The sequence below is a fragment of the Petromyzon marinus genome, chromosome 49 (assembly GCF_048934315.1).
Source record: "Petromyzon marinus isolate PM22_M1 ecotype Great Lakes invasive population chromosome 49, UKy_Petmar_22M1.pri1.0, whole genome shotgun sequence".
Taxonomy (NCBI): Eukaryota; Metazoa; Chordata; class Hyperoartia; order Petromyzontiformes; family Petromyzontidae; genus Petromyzon; species Petromyzon marinus.
This window is the reverse complement of record NC_133715.1, coordinates 6,430,347-6,457,531: the sequence shown is the minus strand read 5'-3', so window position 1 is coordinate 6,457,531 and position 27,185 is coordinate 6,430,347. Positions and strand designations below refer to the sequence as shown.

Sequence of the window (27,185 nt, the reverse complement as noted above, 5' to 3'; positions counted from 1 at the left end):
TACGCTATGAATTTTATTGCCGATAAACCAAATCATCTGGCATATTTGCCCACGTGGTAATTGCCTCTGTGGATGGTTAAAATGTTTTTTTTTGCAATGGCATCCATACATACATGACTCTCTATCCCAATATAAACAAGTATTGAATCAGGACTTCCAAGCTTCAAATTACATTTGCCGTTTACAGCAGCCGTATATTCCACGTTTGGGGAGAAAATAAACAGCGTGATCTCGCGATAGTAATTGTACACAGATAAAACACTGTCGCCCGCGCGCGTGCGAACACACTAAGTCAAAGACAAGGAAGACGTTCCTCCTATACAGGAGGGGGGAAATGAAGACTCAATCACTCGCGGGAATTCCATCTCGACAGCCAGACAGAGAGACGCATTTGTGTGGCTGCAGATAAACCAAGACAAAGATTCCTCCTCGCCCGCCCCCACCCCACCCCGTATAGCCTCAACAGCCTGTTCGGGGCAAGTGCTGTTAGCGAACATCGCCTATGATGGCCGGCACGGCGCATGAGAAGGGGTGGGGTAGCCAGCACGGCGCCGGGCCGCCTTTGTTTCCCCAGTGGCGACGATTACTGCACACCGCAGCAGGTAACTCATTTGAGGCTGAGTCGACCAAGGGGAAGCGCGGGACCGGTTCAGATAATCGTCACCGGTGTTGGTGGCCGTGAGCGGGAATCGAACTCGGGTGGCCGGGTTCAGGATGCATCAAACGATCGCACACCCCGCAGGCGCTGCTTCACACACTCGCTCTCTCTCTCGATCTCACGCACGCAGGCAATCATCTCGATAGGGGCCATCAATCGTCTGCTTTGAGTGCAATACACCGCAGCCCAACACTTTGGGCGTGGTCAACACCCACGCGCTTTCACCCTGGCACCCAATCACCGCTGAGTAGGCCCGGCCTCCTCGTCGCATCGCGAAGGCTCAGCAGGCGTTGAGCCTGATTAGTGTCCTGGATGGTCGACCAAAACGACCACCAGCCAGCAGTGCTTGCCAGGTGTTGTAGCACTTGGGCGGCTGTAGGTCGCAGCGCCGTGATGGGGTGCGATCCGCGGAGAGATGTGGTCCTGCTCACTGGATGGATTGAGTCCGTGGAATGAATCCATCTGTGCGGAGGTGCGAGTGTTGTCTCCCTGCTATGCGCGGTGGGTGTTCTCCGTGTGCTCCGGTTTGCATGGGGCGACCACCACCACGACCACCAACAACAGCAGCAGGGCTTGCCAGGTGTTGTTGGCGTGGGGGCAGGCAGTGCGGTGAGTTTAACACGTTGGAGGCTTTCGCGACCAATATCATCCATAATACAGTTTTTTTTAGGTCAGATCGCGTAAATGTGTTAATGTGTCGTTAAAACCCGCCACCACCCGACACAGCCAACTAGTAAGGGTCGTCACGTAAACAGAACGTGCCAATTCGTTATTAGTACAGCACACCGGTGTGTTGGAGAGCCAAGCCACGACATTCACAATCCGAGTACGACGTTTGGCCAGTAATTACAACGAGCTTCATCAGGCGACAGCCAGATTTGTGGAGGAGTCCACCTGTCTCGTTCCTTGAATGGAGGCGTAGATGCGGTGAGGTCAGCAGGTGGCGGTGCCGCGCGTCTCCCCCACGTGGACAGCGGCGCAGTGGCTGCTGGGCTGTCTCCGGGATTCTCCCGTTGCCTCCTCCTCCTCCTCCACACACGAAGCCAAAACTCTCATCGCCAAACCATCGAATTCACGGCGCAAACATCCCAGCGGAGTGGCAGCAGCAGCAGCAGCACGACCCTTCTGACAAACGAGTATTGAGACTTCCCTGGGTAAATAACTGGAATCATCATCATGACCCCGTCTAGGAACCTGCGTGTGTTGTCGACCATCCACGTGCTCCTCTGCCTGTCTCTCAGTGTTATGATCATCATGCATGTTCCACTCCAGGATGAAAATCAGTTGTGATGATGATGCCTCTGCCCTGCGTGTGTTCTCTGCAATCTCTATTCTGCGTGTGTTCTTAAATCTAGATTGAAGACTCAGTTCGCGTGAACTGCTTTTCGTGTTTACTGTGTTGTCCTTCTCCCGCACCTCCGATTAAATTATCAAGGGTTGGCTACGTACGCTGCGAAAGAAGATCAACACACACACATACATACAATCCACGTGGCACTCTCTCCCCTTCATGTTTCTCTCCGCGTAATTCCAGGCGCTTCGTCTCTCTCCCAACCGCCTGGGACTCGTGGCTCGACAACAACAACGACAACAAAAACCGTGGACGCTCACAAAAGAAGCTGCGAAAAAAGTTGAAGCGTGGCCATCGCTGTTCAAAACGCCATAATTGAACGCCAATTGCCTCTCGCAGGGTAGTTTGACCCCCATTCAGAGGGGACAATTAGTACCCACCCCCAACTCCTCTCCCCCCCCTCCCCCACTCTGTCCTCCCTCCCATCGTCTCTTCTTTCGCTCTTACACACCCAACCTCGCTGCGTTTGAGAAATAAAATAAAAATACACAACTCGCACGGTACAGCGGTGCAACTTTAAATAGTGCTGTATGTTGCTGTCCGCTTGGAGTTGTGGGGGGCGGCTGGGGGGGAGGTTGGAGAGGGTTGGCGGGAGGGACGGGAGGGGGGTTATTTTTTTGCGCTCGTATTCATCCACCGTGGATTTAAAACAACGAGACGCTGGAGATGACTCCATACGGAGGTCCCTGGGCCATCATCTGAAGGCCACGGCTCATAACCACTCGCCATCAAGATTCCTTAATTATTCATGCCGCTCTGATGGCGTGAAACGGACCTCATAACGATATGAGGGGGGGAGGGGGTGGGTGTCGGGGGCGAGTGGAGTAAGGAGGAGTGTGCGTGGAGGGGTGGAGAGGGGGGGGGTGAGAGTGGCGGCGAGGGGATACCAAGAGGGCCCAGGGGGGGAGAACAGGGGTCAGAGATGTCATCGCGCTAAAAGAACATTCCCCCCCCCCCCCCCCCCCCCCACTGCGCGTTATCTCCACTACCCCCCTCTCCTCTCCGTGGTCCCCAGCGATGTCCTAACAGTGACACCCCCCCCCTCTTCAGCGAAACGGGCCCCCCCCGCCCCGCCCCTCGTTTAATGCGACGGCAATTTTAGCCGTGCCAGGAGGGACATCGTTAAGTGGAAGCCCCCCTTGATCCCAAACGACCCCCCTCAAGGTCCCCTTTTACTCAAGGGATGGGCCCCTGTGAAGGAAGGAAGGAAGGGGAAGGTTCTGGTGCCCGTGTGTTCGGCAGAGGATTGTCAATCCACTGCTGGATGAAGGCCTCCACGCAACGTGGTGGTCACGGTGGAAGACCGGGGGGGGGGTTGTTTGGTCATACTTCACCATTCCGGTTTATTGTACCACTTGGTAAAGGAGAAGCACCGGGGGATGGAGGTGAAGGGGTGCACACGTGACTGGTTCAGAAATCACTGGCCACTGGTAATAGCGATTGATCTATGGATCGACTCGCCCCATCCCCCGTCGTGGGAATGTGGGATTATTCACCACTGGCTCCCGCGGGTCTTTAAACAGGAGACGGAGCGCTAATTCCTCAACGCTCATTTGAGCAGCAGGAAAATCGCTTTGACTCGCCTCTCGACTGATACCAGTCGTGGACGGATATCAAACTCAGATCATCAAATTTCCACGTACGAGCGCAGCGTGCTTCTAACCTCTGCGTCACCACTCCCGCGTGCGTGTGTGCGTGCGTGCGTGTCTTTGTGCTTGTGTGCGTGCGTGTGTGTGTGTGTGCGTGCGTGTGTGTGTGTGCGTGCGTGTGTGTGTGTGCGTGCGTGTGTGTGTGTGCATGTGTGTGTGTGCGTGTGTGTGCGTGCGTGTGTGTGTGTGCATGTGTGTGTGTGCGTGTGTGCGACCCGAGTTCGATTCCGGCTCATGACTAGCTATCAACACCAGTGACGATTATCTGACCCGATCCTGGCCCTCTCCTATGTCGACTCAGCCTCAAACGATGAGTACCTGGTGGTATGTGTAAACATCGCCACGGGGGAGACAAAGGCGGCCGGGCGTGGTCACCCACCCCCTCGGGTGGCCTTCATAGGGTGCTCACTCACGGCACTTCCCCCAACAGTCTGTGAAGGCTATAGCGGGGGGGGGGGGGGGAGAGATATGTCTTTATCATAGTTTATTTAAGTAACCCTGGCTTAAAAATATATATAACTACAAATGCCATCGAATTCCGCTGGAGTTGTTCTATTTCTGTGTTGGCGTTGTGGCGCGGGGGGTGGGGGGCGGGGGGCGGGGGGCGGAGATGTCAGTGGAGCAGGAAATCAGCCGAAGTCGCTCGGCAAGCAGCGATTTTGTAGTTGTTGGGGGGGGGGGGTTTGGTTGCCGGAGCTGTCGAGCGACGGCGAATCTGAAATGTCATCGGGCGATCAGACGCCGTCCCCTGCGGCTGGCCTGTAACAGCTGACCTGGCACTCGGTATACTCACTGCTAAACTCTGGAACTCATCACCCTCCCCCTCCTAGACTCTGGAACTCATCACCCTCCTCCTAAATTCTGGAACTCATCACCCTCCTCCTCCTAAACTCTGGAACTCATCACCCTCCTCCGCCTAAACTCTGGAACTCATCACCCTCCCCCTCCTAAACTCTGGAACTCATCACCCTCCCCCTCCTAGACTCTGGAACTCATCACCCTCCTCGTAAACTCTGGAACTCATCACCCTCCCCCTCCTAAACTCTGGAACTCATCACCCTCCCCCTCCTAAACTCTGGAACTCATCACCCTCCTCCTAAACTCTGGAACTCATCACCCTCCCCCTCCTAAACTCTAGAACTCATCACCCTCCTCCTCCTAAACTCTGGAACTCATCACCCTCCCCCTCCTAGACTCTGGAACTCATCACCCTCCTCCGCCTAAACTCTGCAACTCATCACCCTCCCCCTCCTAGACTCTGGAACTCATCACCCTCCTCCTAAACTCTGGAACTCATCACCCTCCCCCTCCTAAACTCTAGAACTCATCACCCTCCTCCTCCTAAACTCTGGAACTCATCACCCTCCCCCTCCTAGACTCTGGAACTCATCACCCTCCCCCTCCTAGACTCTGGAACTCATCACCCTCCCCCTCCTAAACTCTAGAACTCATCACCCTCCTCCTCCTAAACTCTAGAACTCATCACCCTCCTCCTCCTAAACTCTAGAACTCATCACCCTCCTCCTAGACTCTAGAACTCATCACCCTCCTCCTAGACTCTAGAACTCATCACCCTCCCCCTCCTAAACTCTAGAACTGATCACCCTCCCCCTCCTAGACTCTAGAACTCATCGCCCTCCTCCTCCTAAACTCTGAAGCTCACTTCTGGCACAGGGGCCTCCACTAGAAGCCTCTCTGGAGAACCCCTTTTAGGGGGGGGCACTTCGGGGGCTGCTCTTCCACGCTGGCCACGACGTCTTGGAAGAAGACAGATGGAGGACGCCGCCGATGACGATACCCCCACCACACACGAAGTCTCCGACACCGTTACCCCACCACACACGAAGTCTCCTACATCGTTACCCCACCACACACGAAGTCTCCTACACCGTTACCCCCACTACACACGAAGTCTCCTACACCGTTACCCCCACTACACACGAAGTCTCCTACACCGTTACCCCCACTACACACGAAGTCTCCTACACCGTTACCCCCACTACACACGAAGTCTCCTACACCGTTACCCCCACTACACACGAAGTCTCCTACACCGTTACCCCCACTACACACGAAGTCTCCTACACCGTTACCCCCACTACACACGAAGTCTCCTACACCGTTACCCCCACTACACACAAAGTCTCCTACACCGTTACCCCCACTACACACGAAGTCTCCTACACCGTTACCCCCACCACACACGAAGTCTCCTACACCGTTACCCCCACCACACACGAAGTCACCGACACCGTTACCCCACCACACACGAAGTCACCTACATCGTTACCCCCCACTACACACGAAGTCTCCTACATCGTTACCCCACTACACACGAAGTCTCCTACACCGTTACCCCCACCACACACGAAGTCACCGACACCGTTACCCCACCACACACGAAGTCTCCTACATCGTTACCCCCCACTACACACGAAGTCTCCTACACCGTTACCCCCACCACACACGAAGTCTCCTACACCGTTACCCCCACCACACACGAAGTCACCTACATCGTTACCCCCACTACACACGAAGTCTCCTACACCGTTACCCCCACTACACACGAAGTCTCCTACACCGTTACCCCCACCACACACGAAGTCTCCGACATCGTTACCCCCACCACACACGAAGTCTCCTACACCGTTACCCCCCACTACACACGAAGTCTCCTACACCGTTACCCCCACCACACACGAAGTCTCCTACACCGTTACCCCCACCACACACGAAGTCACCTACATCGTTACCCCCACTACACACGAAGTCTCCTACACCGTTACCCCCACTACACACGAAGTCTCCTACACCGTTACCCCCACCACACACGAAGTCTCCGACATCGTTACCCCCACCACACACGAAGTCTCCGACACCGTTACCCCACCACACACGAAGTCTCCTACATCGTTACCCCACCACACACGAAGTCTCCTACATCGTTACCCCCACCACACACAAAGTCTCCTACATCGTTACCCCCACCACACACGAAGTCTCCTACATCGTTACCCCCACCACACACAAAGTCTCCGACACCGTTACCCCCACCACACACGAAGTCTCCTACACCGTTACCCCCACCACACACGAAGTCTCCTACACCGTTACCCCCACCACACACGAAGTCTCCTACACCGTTACCCCCACCACACACGAAGTCTCCGACACCGTTACCCCCACCACACACGAAGTCACCGACATCGTTACCCCCACCACACACGAAGTCTCCTACATCGTTACCCCCACCACACACGAAGTCTCCGACACCGTTACCCCCACTACACACGACCGACAGAGGTGGGTTGGAGGCAGGAGATGACGCAAGCAACGTGCCCCCCCCCCCCCCCACATTGGTCCACACGTGCCGCGCTGGGAGATGAAATCGAACCGGTGACCTCTGGATTGTAAGCCCGGTACTATACCAACCATTGCAGTGGCAGCAGCAGCAGCAGCAGCGCCTTCTTCACGCTAATGCTGCCCGTTAATAATTAAACCGACAGATGCAGCGGAGTGGTTGCAATCAGAAACGAGCATCGCTTCTTCCCGTAGGGGTGGGAGTGGAGGGTGGTGGGGGGGCAAACTTAGGTGGGGGGGGGGGGGTACCGGGGGTTTGGGGGGGGGTCGGAAGTGGAGAGGGCCTTGTAACAGCTGGCATCATTTCCCCAACAGATGCGCGCTAAACTTCTGGTGCGGCCACTTGCGCGATCTGTTGTATAGACCAGCAGCAGCGGGGGGAGCAACAGCGCCGATGTAATCGAGGGATTATGAAGTGAACTCGCTGCTCAAGTTCGCCTCCTGAAAGCAGCCGTCGGCACGTGGAGCGAAACGTCGAACATCGCGGTGCCAAAAAACGAGCCAGCTGCGCGCTGCCACCCTGGTTCTGGCGGCGTTTGGTGTCGTGGTGCTGTCGGCGTTGGTAGTCGTAGTGGCCACACCTCGCCATCGCCGCCTTCCTGCTGCTAGCTGTGGTGGATCCGGGGAGGGGAGGGGGGGAAGATCACCCCCCCCCCCCCCCCTCACGTCTTGAGAGCCCGTAAATTCCTAATTTACGGATGTTTAACAGACGATAACACATTGCATATTTTTCGAAATACTATTATTGTAAGGTACTGTTTTTATATTTACTGCAAATTCAAATTGTTTTTCAGAATCAGAATCTTGATTTTGTCCTGGAGAAATCCAATGAGTTATGAAGCTCTAAATTACTTTTGTTTATCTGCAAATTCAAATTGTTTCTCAGAATCAGAATCTTGATTTAGTCCTGGAGAAATCCGATGAGCTATAAAGCTCTTTGTTTTTCGCAGACGTCCGGTCAAGCCGGCAACAGAGATGCCTCGTGTATTGCTTGTCACGTGCGGCAAACCGATTTTAACCTGTCGTGTTCATACGGTTACCGGTTAAGCAGCAGCAACAAGAAAGCGCAGCTTTTAACACACAACTCGAGTTTTGAAGGCGACTCACGAGATTGGGCCTGAACTTTAACTTCCGCGGATTTCTTTTCGCTCCAGTCGTCGTCGTTTCCGCGGATTTCTTCACGAGTCATCTTCTGAAACGCGCATCGCAAGTTACGACGCCCCTGGGAGTTCGAGCACTTAAGGAGCTCCTTTTTATTGCCTATAATGTTGAGTCTTGGGGGATCATAGCCGACGATTCAAATTCCTCCCCCCCTCCCCCACTACGTTAGCCCCCACAAACCTCTTTGCCCCCCCCCTTTCGCCTGCACCCTCTCCCCCCCCACTGTGTTACATTTGAAATGCAATTTTGGAACCCCTTGTGAAGCGTGGTGATATTTGTTCTCAGGAGCTTCGCATTGCATCGAACCGCGTGAAGTGGGATGAGCAGGGGGAGCAGGGGGAGCGGTGGTGCAGCGGTTAGCGCACTGCTCTATTAACCCGCGGCGAACGGAGTTCGCTTCCCGGCTCACGGCCACCGACACCCGTGACGAGTATCTGCATCGGCCCTGGGTGTCCGCCATGGTTGACTCGAGGGAGACAAAGGCGGCCGGGCGTGACGCTGGGCACACCACCCCCTCGTGTGACCTACACGCGGGCGCTCGCTAACAGCGCTTGCCCCACACGTCTGTTGAGCCTATACGGGGGATATGTCCTCGTCGCAGCTAAATCGATCGTCGTACGGCGACACACTTATCACGATTCATACACCGATCCTTTACAGCGGTGGCGAGAGTAGGCAATTGCAGGGCTGCGCCTTTGTCCTGTACGGTATTCCCCCCCACCCTCCACCTCTATCTGTGATGGGTAACAGAGAAATTGATTGACTGCCAATTTCCATAACGAGCGAAGCGGCAGTCGCAATATCAGTGTGGGACCATTAGCCCTTTACAGATAAAGTATCGGGACCCATCCGGCCCCCCCCTCCTCCCCCCCCGCCCGCCACGTGATGTTTAATTCACTCCAGAGGTGCCCATCTCTTCGCCGTAATTGTAATTGGCGATCACGTGAGTACGGGTATTTAAGACGCACACTCTCTCTCTCTCTCTCATCTGGTGATTTGGTCGCTCATTAATTGCAATTGCTTCATCGGCACAGGTGTGTGTATGTGTGGTCTATCCACTGCTGGATTAAGGCCTCCCGCAAGTGGCCGCCACGTCTCACGACCGATGTCATCGCTCCGTCTCCGCGGTGGACATCCTTTCGGCCGCGTTCAGAATCAGAATCAAAATATGTATATCTACTGGAGGAATCCGATGAGCTATAAAGCTCTTTTTTGTTACAGATATCCAGTCGGGGCGGGTAAGGACGTTACAACAACAAACAGTACAACAACACGATAGGAGCGCAAAGGTAAACAAATCGCCAAAACACGTACAATTAAACCATCCCCATCCTACCAGGCGAAGCTCACTGAGCTATTAACGAATTGCTCAAAAGCGACCTGGCCACGAATGATAGCTCAACAAAGTGGCTTATCATTTGGACATTTATAGCAGCAAAATCAACAAAATAGTCGAATCGCGTGTTTATAAATGTGGAGGGGGAAAACCGGAGGACCCGGAGAAAAAAAATCCACGCAACCACGGGGAGAGAGACACGCACACTCCAAATATACAGCAGCAGGCGTCAGGGTCGGGATCGAACCCCCGACCTCCTGCATACCAGGCGAGGGAGTTAACATCTCACCACCGTTGCGTCCCTTAAATGAAAAAAATATATAGAAGTTGAGAATTGCATCAATTCCATAGCCCGACCACAGACCGTAATCATCATCATCGACGCGTCTTACCCCAGCCCACTAAACGTTGCTCAACAGCTGAAACGACGTCATTACCAATCCACGTGCTCCCTACAAAGTTTCCGCCTACCCGACCTAATGACGTGCGCCAAGCGAACGTGGCATCGTCTCTCCGCGCTGTCGACGCGCGACTTTTCAGCCCCTCGTTCCCGAATTTGCGGTGAGTGGTCGTTGCTCCTGAACCGTTTGTCACAGCACGCGGTGAAGGAATAATATCGCGACTCCAGTGTGTCGAACCGCAACTCCCCCTGCTATTATCAGAGGCCTGCCCCCTGGGTCACGGCGAATCGGAGCGACCGCCCCAGGCCCCCGCGCTTTGGATGAGGGGGGGGCGCGATCCGACGTCACAGGTGTAATACTTCAGATTTAGTTTGAAAGCGTTGCGGGGTGGAGTTTGCCTCACTCTCCCCCCCATACACGGCCCAGGCTGTGGTGTAATGGTTAGCAACTCGCTGGACTTCCAATCCTGAATTCCATCTCGCAGCGCGGCAGAAAGTGGGGTTCAGGTGTGCCGCGTGTGTTGGTGGGGTAAAGTGTCTGGTGAGCGTGGAAGAGAAGACCGAATACCACTGTGGAGAGAGAGAGAGGGGGAGAGCTGCCTCTCGTAGTTGGAGGCCCTTCCCGCAGCAGTGGCATGAGTAGGCAAATTGCAGGGCTACGCCTTTGCCTGTCGCTACTACCTGCTATGACATTAATGAGGTGTGGGGGGAAGGAGGGGGGGTAGAGGAGGGGTGGGTGAGTGGTGGGTAACGGGGGTAGGGGGTAGGGGGCGTGAGGGGGTAGGGGGCGTGAGGAAGGAGGGGGTGGGTGGGTGGGGGCCGAGGGAGGGAGTAGAGGGGAGGAGCTCTGTCTGCAGGTGTCAGAAGACAGCGAGCTCAGTCGAGAGCGACAGACGAGCTCGTTTATATTCATGGAGTCGCACCGCGTTTCTCGCTCAGTCTCCGCAGTCCGCCTGGTGGTGGTGGTCGTGGTGGTGGTTGCGGTACCACGTTCAGACGATTCCCTCCCGAGCCGCGGCTCTGCCGTCGGAATATTAACCACAGCCACCCGCATCGCCGCGTGCTGCGCCACTGACTCCCCGCCAGACAACAACAGCCGTCCCCAACTCTCGAACCTGCCACGTGACCTTCGTTTTGGTGGTTCTGTTCCGTTCATTCCCGTAGTTCCTTCCCAGTAGTTCCGTCCCAGTAGTTAATTCCCGGTAGTGTATTCCCACTGGACGTTGCTACATTGAATGCGTCCTCAGAAAATTCTAGAAAGTGAAAGTCTTATTATCCATTTAAAATCGTCAGCACCATCATCATCAACCGTACCACGCTGGGCAAGTTTAGACATTCGTCACCGACATTGGCCGTGACCGGGAATCGAACCTGGGTGACGCAGTACCGCTAACTGCTGCACCACCGCTCTCCAGACGATCCGTCACACGCACACACAAGACAAAGATGCCCCATATAGCCTTGCCGGACTTTTGCAGCCAAGTGCTGTTTGCGAGCACCTGTGAAGGTCGACACGGCACACGAGGAAGTGGGTGTCCAACACCACGGCCGACCGCCTTTGTCTCCCCAGTGGCGATGTTCACACATCGCACCAGATACTCATTTGAGGCTGCGTCGACCTAGGGGAGGCCTAGAACCGGTTTAGATAATCGTCACACACACACCTCCTTATACACAAAGAGCCCCCCAGTATAGCCTTAAAAGATTGTTAGGGCAAGTGCTGTTAGCGAGCACCTATGAAGGCCGGCACGGCACACGAGGGGGTGGGGTGGCCAACACCACGCCCGGCCGCCTTTGCCTCCCTAGTGGCGATGTTTACAAAACGCGCCAGGTACTCATTTTAGGCTGAGTCTACCTAGGGGAGGCCCAGGACTGGATCTAATAATGAATTAATCGTCACTGGTGTTGGCCGTGAGCGGGCATCGAACCCGGCTCGCCAGGTTCGTAGCGCAGCGCACTAACCACTACACTACCGTTCCCCCAAACACCTCCTTACACACCTCCTTATTCACACACACACCTCCTTATACACACACACCTCCTTATACATACACACACACCTCCTTATACACACACACCTCCTTATACATATACACACACCTCCTTATACACATACACACACACCTCCTTATACACACACACACCTCCTTATATACACACACACACACCTCCTTATACACACGCACACCTCCTTATACACATACACACACACCTCCTTATATACACACACACCTCCTTATACACATACACACACCTCCTTATACACATACACACACACCTCCTTATACACACACACCTCCTTATACACATACACACACACCTCCTTATATACACACACACCTCCTTATACACATACACACACCTCCTTATACACATACACACACACACCTCCTTATACACACACACCTCCTTATACACACACACACACCTCCTTATACACACACACCTCCTTATACACATACACACACACCTCCTTATACACATGGCTGCAGAGAGCGGTGCTCGAACCGCTGCGCCACCGCCACGTCCAATACGTGAACAAATGAGGCGATTGAAATTCCGTGCCCGGTTTGTTGTGCGTGGCTGTCTGGCTAAATCAGGAATGGCAAATTCACTCTCCCTCAACCCAGCTGCCAGGCGGCCAATTAATTTACGCGATAACGCAAAGGCGCGGCGCTGCGAACCCGCTCGCTCACGCCACTGCTGGCGGACGAAGAACCTCCGCTAGAGGGCGCTGTCCAGAGCCACCCTCTGCCGCAACAGCGATTCCATCTCACGCGCTCTGACGCGCCGTCCAAGACGCCACCTGGTGATCGACGGACGTGCGATGTACCCATGTTCTATGGTAGCCATGCTATACATGTTTTCATTATGTACCCATGTTATATATTTACGTACGGATGTTCAATATTGATACGTATGTTCCCGATGTTATATATTTATACGTATGTACCCATGTTTTAAATTTTCATTATGTAGGCAATGTTATATTTAGGCAGCTGCTGGGACACTGTTTCAATCGTCGCAACTGGAGATGGAATCGAACCGGCGAGCTGGAATGTGTCGATTTAGATTGTCGCGTTATTTTGTGACTTTCGTTTGAAATCGGGGTTATTTTTATTTATTTATTTCAAAGGTCGTTCCGCGGAAATTCCCTTCTGATGTGAACGCACAACCGGCGACCCCCCTCGCCTTGAGATCGATTGAGATAATGTTTGATTCCTCTCTTTGTGTTTCAGATTATTATTATTTTCTTCCCCTTTTGAAGTCGCGCGCGAGAGAGAGAGAGAGGTAGGGAGAACGCCACCCCACCTGTGTCACTGCACTGACCAGCGTGGTGAAGTATCGTCGATCAATTCCTCATCATCTAGCAGTGGATTGACAGTGGGCTCTGTGTGTGCGTGTGTCTGTGTGCTCGCTAGGGAGCGGTAGTCCAACGGTTAGCGCACTGCGCTATGAACCCGGCGATCCGAGTTCGATTCCCGCTCACGGTCAGCACCAGTGACGATTATCTGAACCGGTCCTGGGCCTCCCCTAGGTCGACTCAGCCTCAAATGAGTACCTGGTGCGGTTTGTAAACATCGCAACTAGGGAGCCAAAGGCGGCTGGGCGTGGTGCTGGCCACCCACCCCCTCGTGCGCCGTGCCGTCCTTCATAGGTGCTCGCTAACAGCACTTGCCCCAACAGTCTGTTACAGGCTATACGGGGTATCTTTGTCTTTGTTATCTTTTACGCATGAATTACCGTATTGTCTGGTTTATAAGACGTGCTGGAGAGTAAGACGCACCCACAAACGTGTGCCCGGTGTCAATGAAGTCAAACAGACGTGTGCGAATGTTCCATTGAGAATGATATTGCGCGAAACGTCGCCTACTATATATTTATAAGTTTAAGGCCACGCGCGCGCGCGCAGTGTTGTTATTGACACAGTGTGGTGAGTGTTTCTGTTTACGATCATGATTGTTGTTGTGGAGAGAAGGAGAGGGGGAGGAGGTCGGTCGGTGAGTCGGCGTTGGCTCTGTTCCAACCACACGGGCGGTAAAGGAGCCCAGCGAGTTGAGATGCAGCGACAGCGATCACGCTCCTATTACCGCCTCGTGTGCGCCGCCTTAAACGCCGTGGAACGACTGCGTGTGCGGGTCACGTCGCGCGCGCGCGTGCGTGTCTGTGTGTGTCTTTGTGTCTGTATGTGTGTGTCTTTGTGTGTGTCTTTGTGTCTGTATGTGTGTGTCCATGTGGGGAGCGGTAGTGTAGCGGTTCGCGTGCTGCGCTATTAACCCGGCGACCCGGGTTCGATTCCTGCTCACGGCCAACACCAGTTACGATTATCTGAACCGGTCCTCGGCCTCCCCTAGGTCCACTCAGCCTCAAATGAGTACCTGGTGAGATGTGTAAACATCGCCACTGGGGAGACAAAGGCGGCTGGGGCGTGGTGTTGGCTACCCACCCCCTCGTGTGCCGTGCGGGCGTTTATAGGTGCTCGCTAACAGCACTTGCCCCTACAGTCTGTTAAGGCTATACGGGGGATCTTCGTCTTTTTGTGTGAGCGTGTTCATGTGCGAGTGTGTGCGCGTTATTATGCGTGAGAGCGTTCATGTGTGGCGAGTGTGTGCGTGTTCATAATTGAGTATGTGTGCGTGTTCATAATTGAGTATGCGCGCGTGCGTGTTCATGCGTGAGTGTGCTTGGCGATTGGGTGCGCGAGTACGGGGAGCGGTGGCGCACTGGTTATCTCACTGCTCTACGACCCCGAGTTCGATTCCCGCTCACAAGCTTAATACATGCGACGAATATCTGAACCGGTCCTGGGCCTTACCCCGAGGTCGATCCCGGCCTTAAACGAGTACCTGGTGCGGTGTGTGAACAACACCATCGCCTGGTGTCAATGTACCGTCCCTCGTAGGTGCTTGCTAACCAGCACCTGCCATGGCTGAGTGACTCGGCTTCACGGTGGGAACTTCGCTTTGTGTGTAAACTCACGCGCGCCAGTTTCCCCGCCTCGACTCGACTCGTTTCGCCCCGAGCGCGCGCCTCTCGTGTTATATTTTCGGGTTTATTGGAGACCTCCGTCGCTGCAATTTCCAATGCAGACGTTGTGGTAGTGCAGGGGATTAATTAGAGTCACGTTAATTAGCAACATCAACGCCTGCGCAGAGCGCTCCCTCTCCTCCTCCTCTTCCTCTTCCTCCATCTGTTCTTCCTCCTCCGCTCCCTTCTTCTCTCCCTCTTCCTCTGCTCCTCTTCTCCCTCCTTTCCCTCCCTCCTCCACTCCCTCTCTTCTCCCTCCTCCACTCCCTCTCTTCTCCCTCCTCCACTCCCTCTCTTCTCCCTCCTCCACTCCCTCTCTTCTCCCTCCTCCACTCCCTCTCTTCTCCCTCCTCCACTCCCTCTCTTCTCCCTCCTCCACTCCCTCTCTTCTCCCTCCTCCACTCCCTCTCTTCTCCCTCCTCCACTCCCTCTCTTCTCCCTCCTCCACTCCCTCTCTTCTCCCTCCTCCACTCCCTCTCTTCTCCCTCCTCCACTCCCTCTCTTCTCCCTCCACCACTCCCTCTCTTCTCCCTCCTTTCCCTCCCTCCTCCACTTCCTCTCTTCTCCCTCCTCCACTCCCTCTCTTCTCCCTCCTCCACTCCCTCTCTTCTCCCTCCTCCACTCCCTCTCTTCTCCCTCCTCCACTCCCTCTCTTTTCGCTCCTCCACTCCCTCTCTTCTCCCTCCTCCACTCCCTCTCTTCTCCCTCCACTCCCTCTCTTCTCCCTCCTCCACTCCCTCTCTTCTCCCTCCTCCACTGCCTCTCTTCTCCCTCCTCCACTCCCTCTCTTCTCCCTCCACCACTCCCTCATCCGTCTCCTCCTCTTCTCACTTTTATCTTTCCTCCTCCTCCTCTTTTCTCACCCCCCTCCTCTCCCCACTCCTTCAACTCCCCCTCCTTCTCTTCCTGCTCCTCTCCCACCCCCTCAATCCAAAATCCGCCCCCCACACCCCACTCTCTGTTCTCAATTAGAACCGATATTCCCCTTTCATTTTATAGCCCCCCCCCCCCCCCACACACACACCACAGCCTCCCCAGCCCCTCACCCTGTCGCCACTTTCCCCACCGAGCTATTCTGGGCCACCCAGAACACTCATTTGGGGCCCCCTCTGCTCCCCCCCCCCCACCCCTTCCAATTGCCCCCCCCCCACCCCGCCCACCCCCTTGGTACGCGTCAAAGCGTGAAGAATGTGCCAAGTTCGTCCAGGGGTGGGGGGTGAATGGGGGAATCGGGGGAGGGGGCGATAGGGGTGGGGGGGTGTCACGTGGGGGCGACGTTCATTGCATGAGTGGATCACGTGACTTTGGCGGAATAGGAGTCGTTGGAGCTGTTTTTTTAATCGATCCCGCGTCACGATTCGACTATGCGTGGAGGTAGGGTTGGACGCTTGTCAGGAGGTAGGGGTGGGCGAGGTCAGAATGGGTGGGCGGGGTCAGGATGGGTGGGCGGGGTCAGGAGGTAGGGGTGGGCGGGGCTAGGATGTAGGGGATGGCGGCGTCAGGAGGTTGGGGTGGCTGGGGTCAGCAGGTTAGGGGTGGGCGGGGTCAGAAGGTAGGGGTGGGCGGGATCAGGAGGTAGGGGTGGGCGGGGTCAGGAGGTTAGGGGTGGGTGGGGTCAGGAGGTAGGGGGTGGGCGTGACTAGGAGGTAAGAGTGGGCGGGGCCAGTATGTAGAGATGGCGGTGTCAGGAGGTAGGCGTGGCTTCATAACGAGTACTGCCTCGTGCAAGAGCCGAACTTATCACAGTGTCCGCGTGTGTGGCTGTAATTACTAGCTCAGATTGTAAATGTTGCGTGTTTACTCTCCAACACACCGGTGTTGCTGTACTAGCGACGAATTGGCATTTGTTCTATTTACGTGACAAACCTTACTAATTGAATGTGTCGGGTGGTGACGGGATTTAACGACACATTTATATTTACGCGATCTAACGCAACAACAAAAAGCACCTTTATTGTGGCAGTGATAAGTCCGTGGATTTTCGTGATTGCGCGCGCGTTTCGCACACCCACGCGCACGTGAGTTGTCGCCTGACTAATTACCACACGTGAAAAGGCACAACAAACGCTTTGCCTCCGCTCCAATAATAATTATTACACGAAGCATAAACACGCGCGTGGCAACACGCACACGTCAATAGCACTACAGCCTTATATGGATATATAATGGGTGACGTTTCGGGCCATGGCCCTTCTTTACAGCACTGTACATAGAGACATCTCTGGCCTGGATGCCGTTATCCGGGCCAGAGATGTTTCAGCAAAATCTGGACTCCATCTATTCCATCTGTACGGGATAGAGCGTTTTACCCCACGCATGCGTTTTACCCCACGCATGCGTTGTGTTTTCGCCGCCTTCCCAGGTTTCCTCCCGCATGCAGGAACGCTCATTAATTGGCCGATGATGCTTTAATATGTAGAGGATCGCAGAGCTTGGGCAATTGTGGACACCGTCGGCTCCTCGCCGAGTGGTTGCTGCTGCTGCCGCCGCCGCCGCCGCGTTCCCGCTCGTTCTGTCGTTCCTTCTCCTGGGGCCTCTGAAACGTCCTCGCTCTCCCGTTACAGGTCGACATTGTTATTGTTCTGATATTCACTAGGATACCTTCCAAAGCCGTTCACTGATTCACCACCCCCGACTCACCCGCCCACTCACCCACACAGCCACCGACTCACCCAGACACTCACACACCGACTCACCCGACCACCCCCACCGACTCACCCGCCCACCACCCCCCCCCCCCCACTCACCCACTCACCGACTCACCCACAAAGCCACCGACTCACCCGCCCCCCCAACACACCGACTCACCCCCCCCCCCACCGACTCACCCGCCCCCCCACACACACCCACCCACACACCCACCCGCCCCCCCCACCCACACGCTCACCAACCGACCTTGCCATGAACATAGAAACATCGTTGATTAACGCCCCGGCCATGTGCTGGCGGTCCCTGAGACGGCCGACATCAATTCACGCCGCGCCCGACAGCGCCACGGAGGCACTGAACCAGCGCACCACCTCACTTCGACTGGGGCCGTGAGGACTGCCAGCTCACTCCTCCGGACATCGCCTCTCGTGCGTTGCCATTTATCCGACTAGTCACAATTAGAAGTGACCGAGTGACAGACTGCGCACGCGAGTGAGTGAATGAGCCACTGAGTGACTAAGTGAAGGACGGAGTGACTAAGTGAAAGACGGAGTGACTTAGTAAGTGACAGACTGAGTGGCTGATCAAATGACTCGGTGACAGAGTGAGATAGTGACAGAATGAGTGAGGAAGTGACAGACTGAGTGACTGAGTGACTGACCGACTGAGTGAGTGACTGAATTAATGGCTGAGTGAGGGCCTGAGTGACATACTGAGTGGCTGGCTGACTTGACTGACATACAGTGACTGAACGCTCGAGTGAGTGAGCTATAAAATTATTGGCTGATTCTTTGAGTGACTGAGGGAATGACTGATTGAGTGACAAAGTGAGTGGCCCGAGTGAGTGACTGACAGGGTTAGTGGCTGCACACGTGAGTGACTGTGAGAATGTTTTAAGCGAGTCACTCAGAAAGCGGTACATGCTACGGTGGAAATACACTACAGTGAACCGCTGTGAACTCTATAGGAGTCTATGGATATCTAAGTCTGTGAGTCTCTGTGTAAGTCTATGCGTCTCTATGTAAGTACAGTATATGATTCATGAAATGAGTCTATAAGTCACTATGTGAGTCTATCGATCTCTGTGTAAGTCTATGGGTATTGATGTAAGTAAATGGGTCTCTATGTATGCCTATGGGTTTATAGATAAGTCTATGGGTCTCAAGGCTACACTGCATATTGCATTTACGTATCCCACAACCACACATCAACCAAAGTCATTCCAATGGCTTCATACCTCACTCACTCATCTAGATATCTCATCCCAACACCTCGCCTGAACTAACTCATCTGAGCATCACACCTGAACTAACTCATCCGAACACCTGAACTAACTCATCTGAACATCTCACATGAACTCACTCATTTGAACATGTTACCTGAACTAACTCATGTGGGCATCTCATCCGATCTCACTCATCCGGACATTTCATCCGAACTTAATCGTCTGAACACCTTTTCCGAACGCACGCACAACCTCGCCTGAACTCGCTTCTCTGGACGTCTCAGCCGCACGACCTAATCTGGACGTCTCGTCCGACCTTCCATCACTCACTCACTCGCTTGCTCGCCCGGACATCTCAACCCAGCTCACGCATCTTTTGCACGTCGCCACGCAAGTGTGGCCGTGCACACAGCGAAGCGCAGCAACGACGGCGCGCACGAAGCATTGGCACCGTTTGACGGAACCCATCGATAACCACGACGAGTCAATCTCGACGGTCGTGAGAACATCGACAGGCCGATGCGCGCACCGTCAAGAGTCACGGCAGTGCGACTGTGGCCGTGCAACCGCAGAACTACGGGCCGAGTAAGTAAACCCACTGTGGACCGCGCTCCTGCAACGGAGGAGAAGGGACAGCGACACGACGCGATCTCTCTGCTGCTGCTGAATCACTCTCGTCGTGATGAGCAGCGGCAGGAGGATCTCGACATTGAACATCTCGCTTCTGAACATTTCGCTGCTGCTGCTGCCGCTGCTTTTCCCATCATCGCCATCATCGCGCGCAAGAGCAGAAACCACAAAGCAGGGCGCGAACCCGGCCCCCAGTCACTTCTCGGCTTAGCACGCGGCGGCCTCGTTGAGACCCCCACACACTTCGGTCTTTACCACTCTCGATCCACGCCGGGTTTGTTTTTTTTGTTTCACAGAAAAGGGCGGGGGGTTAAAGAAGAATAGTGGGGGGGGGGCAATCTAGGGACAGGTGGGGGACAAGGGGCAGAGGTGAGGGGGGAGGGGTTCAGGTGTGCCGAGGGGGGAGGGGTGGGGGGGACTCACCTTGTTGGAGTAAGGCGACTTGCGGAGGCTGATGCCGTCACGCAGGAGTTTATCACGGACCATCACCTTGAGCTTGAGCCGGGGGAACGTGGCGAGGCTCGCAGCGCGTTCCCTGCCGCTGCGGTTCCATCCGCAAACGCGCGCCCCCCTCGCCGCTCCACCTCCACCACCACCTCCACCACCACCACCACCGCCAACTCCACCACCGTTACCACCACCACCACCACCGACCCTACCACCCGCTTCGTAGCGCGGCTGTCCCCTGATCCGGCAACTCGCGTACGTGGCCGTACCGCTGCAGCTGTTGCCACTGCTGCTGCTGTTGCTATTGCTGATGCCGCTGCTGATGCTGCTGCTGGTGCTGCTGCTGCTGATGATGAGCGGCTGAGCCTGAGCCAGGGGCTCGAGGGTGAAGTACACCGCGGTGCCCCCTTGCTGGCGAAGGCGCGCGACGGCGGCGCGGATCGAGCGCCGGTGCCGCGCGGAAGAGACGCCGATGGCGTCGAGGTCCTCGTCGCCGATCTGCTTGCACACCTCCAGGTCGTCGTAGCCGTTGTCGAGGAACGCCTCGGTGTACTGGCTCAGGCGCAGCGCGCGTAGCCACTCCGATACGATGTTGGTGCCCATCGCGGTGCACCGGCTTCGTCCGCCGCTCGCTCCACTCTAAAGCCACCCTCCCCTCTTCCTCTCTCTCTTTCTTTCTCTCTCTCTCTCTCCACTCGCACGGTGTCTTCCTCCTCCTCCTCCTCTTTTTCCTCCTCTTCTTCTCTTCCTACCGTTTTCGCTCTCTCGTTCTCTCGCTCTCTTTCCGCACCGCGTGTCCTCCTCCTCCTCTTGCTGCGCTCCCCTCTCTCTCTCTCTCCCCCGCGTCTCGTCCTCTCCACTCTGCACCTCGTGCTACAAACGTCCCCCCCCCCGCCGCCTCTTGCTCGCCTCTTGCTCGCCTCGTGTTCTCTGCGCCGCTCCACGTGTCCTGGACACTACCGCTACTCTCTCTCTCGTCTCTCGCGCGCTCTCTCTCCTCCTCCTATGCCCTCCCTCTCTCCCGCACACTCTCTGCCTCCCTCTCTCTGCCTCCAGAGAGAGCGAGCGAGCGCGCCGCGCACTCGCCCCAGTTTCCCGGAGAGCGGACGCCGCTACGCCGCCTAGCGCGTGAACTCGCGAACCGCACAGCACAGAAATATCCCCCGTACAGCGCACGCAGGCTGTTGGGGCAAGTGCCGTGAGCGGACAGCGCCTATGAAAGAGTCGCTCCTCCTGCCCTCCGTTGCTGTTGAAGGGTGACTGCCTCCAACCGCCCAGTAGCGTCCTTAGACACACAATACAAAGATCGCCCCGTATAGCCTCCACACGCTTTTGGGCAAGTGCTGTTAGCGAGCACCTATGAAATCCGGCACGACACACGAGGGGGTGGATAGCCAGCACCACGCCCGGCCGCTTTTGTCTCCCTCGTGGCAAAAGCCGACAGAGACAAATGCGGCCGGGCGTGATTGCTGGTCACCCACTCCCTCGTGTGCCGTATCGGCCTTCATAGGCGCTCGCTTACAGCACTTGCCCCGACAGTATGTGAAGGCTACATGGCGGGATTTCGTCGCTTTATATTTGTTCGCGCGTGCGTTGCGTGAATGAGATGTGGGGAGAGCGAGATGAGTGGGATCGAGAGGAATCAATTGAACCAGGCTAGTTTGACACAACTTAGACAACAGTCCTGCATGTATGCTGAACTTCTTTCGCACCGTACGCAAGCAACCGCGCTAATCGCAGGTGATGGGGCAGAACAACAAACTAAACGCAAAAAACAACCCGAATGGATAACACCCGTTATCAGATTGGATCGTTAATGAGCAAATGGGCATTTAGGAAAGGAGACAGACAAAGATCCCCCGTATAGCCTTAACATACTTTTGGAGTAAGTGCTGTTAGCGAACACCTATGAAGGCCAGTACGGCACACAAAGGGGTGGGTGGCCAGCACCACGCCCGACCGCCTTTGTATCCCCCGTGGTGATATTTATATGCACCGCACCAGGTATTGGCTATCCACCCCCTCGTGTGGCGTGCCGGATTTCCATGGCCGGTTAAAATAATCGTCACTGATGTTCACCCTGAGCGCGAATCGAACTCGAGTCGCCGGGTTCGTAGCACAGCGCGCTAACCGCTACACCACCGCTCCCCACCTGAACACACACACACACACGAGTACACAAAGACAAAGATCCCCCGTGTAGCCTAAACAGACTGTAGGGGCAAGAGCTGTCACCAAGCACCTATGAAGGTCGGAACGGTACACGAGGCGGTGGGTGGCCATCACCACGCCCCTCCGCTGTTGTCTTTCAGTGGCGATGATTTTACACATCGCACCGGGTATTCATTTGAGTTTTTACTCGAGTACAGACACAAAGACAAAGACCCCCCGTATAGCCTTTAATAGACTGTTGGGGCAAGTGCTGTTAGCGAGCATCTACGAAGGCCGGAACGGTACACGAGGGGGTGAGTGGCCAGCACCACGCCTGACCGCCTTTGTCTCTCCATTGACGATGTTTAACCACGGCAACAGGTACTCATTTGAGTGTGATTCGACCTAGGGGAGGCCCAGGACTGGTTCCGATAATCGTCAGACACATACACACATACGCGCACGCGAATAGAGTCGCGGTCTTTAAATCGGGAGAAAACAGCAAACGATCAGAAGCGCGCGCGTGCACGTAACTCCGAACGTGCACGCGGTAATTAATTCGGTTCCGGATTTTTGACTTGCTAATTAACGGCCTTCGGTGACCAGTGAAAGGTCACCGGACCCGCAATTAAGCAAAGTTAATTAAGCGAAGATGATTGGGGTATGGGGGCATGTGGACACCGATAATGATTAGGAGCATATTCCCCGGATTATATGACGCGCGGTTCGTTTCGTCGCTGTGCTCAGCAGCTCAAGTCTTGAGCACGTGGTCTGTTTTAAAACGCAGCTGTTTCGAGTCCTCATCATCAGCAGCAGCAGCATCAGCGACCGCGGTGGCATCTTCATCCAGAAGCAGATAACACGGAATGAGAATCTTTATTTGGACTGGAGGAATCGAAGCACCTTTTTGGACAGATGTCCAGGAGTCTCCTTCGCATATCCGACTCTCAATGTGAACAATACTAAAAGTATGTCTTACGCATTCCGTCAGCTGCTAGCCTACTAGGGTCGTGTCATGAGAAAAAAAAACATGTAAAAGCAGATTATGCGAGGCACGTCACCCGGTTCACGTTTCCGAAGAAGACCACGGATGACAATGAATGGATAACATCAAAGCATGGACGAGGCTCACGCTGGAACGGACGATGAGGATGGCAGAAGAGAGAAGAAGTCAGTGGCGAAGGATTGCCAATGGTGCGTCCAAAACCCCTCGGATCGAGGATGGCTTAAGACAACGCAAGACCCATCATCAGCTGCGCGTACACACGCGCGCGCGCACATACGCGCGCGCACACACGCGCGCGCGCACACGCGCGCGCGCACACGCGCGCGCGCACACGCGCGCGCGCACACGCGCGCGCGCACACACGCGCGCGCACACACGCGCGCGCACACACGCGCGCGCACACACGCGCGCGCATACACGCGCGCGCACACACGCGCGCGCACACACGCGCGCGCACACACGCGCGCGCACACACGCGCGCGCACACACGCGCGCGCACACACGCGCGCGCACACACGCGCGCGCACACACGCGCGCGCACACACGCGCGCGCACACACGCGCGCACACACGCGCGCACACACGCGCGCACACACGCGCGCGCCCGGCCTTCTTGGAGTGCGCTTAATTTCAGCTGAGTTTATTCCAGACAAGCGAACACTCCGGTTTCGACACGCAGTGTCTCATCAGCAGTGAGGATTGCTTGAAACAATGCTGGTGAACTGCCGATCTTACAGGCAAAGGAATCTCTCTATCTCTCTTTCTTGCAGGGAGTTCCTCTCTCTCTCTCTGACAGGAAGTCTCTCTTACAGGGAGTCCCTCTCTTTTTTTCTCTCTCTCTCTCCCTTACAGGGAGTCTCTCTGTCTCTCTCGTTTCGCTATGGGGTCCTAGTTCCAAGCAAAACTATACTGGACAGTGATACGCAACTCGATCAGAATGATGATAGAGCGCTAGGATTACCTTCCAGGAGACATATCTCCCGTCTTAAGCGTCCCGTTCATCATCAGCCCCAACATAACCATTCTCACAGTCATCATCGCTTCCACTAACACCATCATCATGATTCTCATCACGACCATCGTCATGACCTCCACCTCCTTCATTATCACCACCACCACCATCATCATGATTCTCATCATCACCACCACCACCATCATCACCACCATCACAACCACTACCATCACCATCATAATCCTCATCATCACCTCCACCGTCATCACCTCTACCACCATCATCATCATTAACACCACCACTACCACCATCACCATCATTCTCATCACCACCACCATCATCATAATCCTCATCATCACCTCCACCGTCATCACCTTTACCACCATCATCATAATTCTCATCATCACCAACACCATCATCACCACCACTACCACCACCTCCACCATCATCATCCTAATTATCATCACCACCACCATCACCACCACCATCACCACCACCATCATCACCATTATCACCACAACTACCACCACCTCCACCATCATCACCTCTACCACCATAATTATCATCACCATCACCACCACCATCACCACCACTACCATCACCACCATCTTCATCATAATCCTCATCACCACCTCCACCGTCATCAGCTTTACCACCATCATCATAATTCTCATCATCACCAACATTATCATCACCACCACGACCATCACCACCATCATCATCATAATCCTCATCATCACCGTCATCACCTCTACCACCATCATCATCATAATTCTCATCATCACCACCACGACGACGCTCATCACAGCGATGTCGGCTTGCGATGCGAGGCGAGTCGCGTGGAGCCGGCGGCGATGGAGGGGACAGGGAGGGGGGGCGCGCTCGCAAACCCCGCCGCGATATTCACCGCGAGCGCAGTAGCAGCGAGCGCCGCTGATGAATTGCGCCCAGACTCGCATTGACTGGCGCGCCTCGCTGTCACGACTCCTCCCCCTTCCCTCCACCCCTCCGCCTTCCCTCCACCCCTCCGCCTTCCCTCCACCCCTCCGCCTTCCCTCCACCCCTCCCCCTTCCCTCCACCCCTTCCCTCCACCCCTCCCCCTTCCCTCCACCCCTCCCCCTTGCCTCCATCCCTCCCCCTTGCCTCCACCCCTCCACCCCTTCACCCCTTCACTCCACCCCTTCCCTCCAGCCCTCCCCCTTGCCTCCACCCCTCCCCCTTCCCTCCACCCCTCCCCCTTCCATCCCCTCCCCTTTCCCTAAACCCCTTCCCTCCACCCCCCTTACATTCCCTCCACCCCTCCCCCTTCCCTCCACCCCTCCCCCTTCCTTCCACCCCTCCCCCTTCCCTCCACCCCTTCCCTCCACCCCTCCCCCTTCCCTCCACCCCTCCCCCTTGCCTTCACCCCTCCCCCTTGCCTCCACCCCTCCCCCTTGCCTCCACCCCTCCCCCTTCCCTCCACCCCTCCCCCTTGCCTTCACCCCTCCCCCTTGCCTCCACCCCTCCCCCATCCCTCCACCCCCCTTCTCTCCACTCCCCCTTCTCTCCACTCCCCCTTCTCTCCACTCCCCCTTCTCTCCACTCCCCCTTCTCTCCTCCCCATTCCCCCACCATGCCCTCCTCCCTCCTCAGAGTCTCGACCCACCAACATGAGATAACCCTGACGATGCCTCTGTACAGGTTCCCCTCGCTCTGTGCGCTAGCAGCAGTCGTGGTAGTTTATGCGTTCCATAAAACCGCATGAGGAGACAGCTGCCTGACGAGTAGCGCACACAGTACACAAACACTGTCGTATCTGTGTATGTACCTCTGGCTGGGTCATGTAGCCCGCATGCCCAGCCACCGCATGCCGAAACAGCTTTTGTTCGGCCGGATTGAGGGGGCTAAACGGGCGTGGCACGGGCTAGAGAAGAGATGGAGTGATGTGGTACAGGAAAGCGTGGAGCTGAATGGACTTGCCGATGACTGGTACCAGTGGTGTCAACATCGGCCTCTGTGGAGGAGGCTCCTGAAGGACGCTACTGGGCAGTTGGAGGCAGTCGCCCTCCAACAACAACGGAGAGCAGAGGAGCGACGCTCAAAACAACGGGCGGAGCGCAGGGCGGCTAAAACACAGCACGTTGGCACATTAGGAGACACAGGTGGTGTATTGGCCACTCATCTCAATCAGCCGACCCGTGGCACCTGGGTCTGTCCCGTGACCTCCTGCCAGCGGGCGTTCGACACTTCACATGGCCCCAACGTGCACGTAGCCTGGCACAAGCGGTTATTGTATCTCTGTGTGTGTATGTATCTACGTGTGCGAGACAGCTGCCTGCCGAGTACACACACAACGTTGTCCCACGTGCGATCGCATAGCCGCACCTGCGTGAATTCAAACCGCAGAGAGCGAATTTTTGGGAGAAATCGGTTAGCCGCATCGACGCGAAATGGTACAAAGCGAACCCGCATAAAGCGAGGGACAACTGCACGGCGTTTGAAGTCCCCGTGTTCACCCCCTCTCTCCCGTGATGGTCACGTGGATCGTTCTCCGGGTTCCTCCGGGTTTGCCCTGCTGCTCCTGCTCCACATTGAGAATCAACGCGCGCTTCGATGATCTGTCTGCTGCTATAAACACCCACGTGTGGTGATGATGATGACGATGACGATATCAGCCACAGCGATGATGAGCTATCATCACGATCACTATGCGTGTAGTCTGATCGCTTGTCAACGAAAGCCGCGAGATCCGGTGGGCTTTTAGCCGGGGAAAAGAAAACAGTTAATGATGGTTGTTTTTTTAATTCGATTGATTTATCTTTGTAGTAAGGCGCCCTGCGCGTGTGGCGCATTAATTATTTAATTAGAATAGAATCGAATTAATGAACACCCCCCGCACCCCGTCTGTTAACTGGTCTCACAATCTACGCGTGACGCCGTGTCTGGCGCGCGTGCGTTCGCGAGCAATTAGGCGCTGACGCTATTAATTAATAATGCTGTGTATACCAGCGGCTGGTTAAGGAACGCGGACGGATAAATACAAAGAAAAGTCGTTCACCGCCGCCATCAAAGACAAAGACCCCCCCCCCTCTTTTCCTGCATAGCCTTAACAGACTAACACGTAGGCTTTCGCGACCAATATTATTCATAATACAGGTTTTTGGGTTAGATCGCGTTATTTATAAATGTGTCGAAACCCTCCA

At 55.4% G+C, this 27,185-nt stretch overlaps 1 protein-coding gene across 4 annotated transcripts in view; it reads right to left on the bottom strand.

Annotated features, from left to right (window-relative positions):
* The window catches only part of LOC116952919 (SAM and SH3 domain-containing protein 1-like), a 304,847-nt gene extending 283,592 nt beyond the window's left edge, over positions 1-21,255 (bottom strand). For all 4 annotated transcript variants that reach the window (XM_032972628.2, XM_032972630.2, XM_032972631.2 and 1 more), the window contains exon 1: positions 19,871-21,255. In XM_032972628.2, coding sequence (XP_032828519.2) covers positions 19,871-20,497 — 627 coding nt within the window. In that variant the 5' untranslated portion in view covers positions 20,498-21,255. The remainder of the gene's footprint in view (positions 1-19,870) is intronic.
* Positions 21,256-27,185: the final 5,930 nt, after the last annotated feature.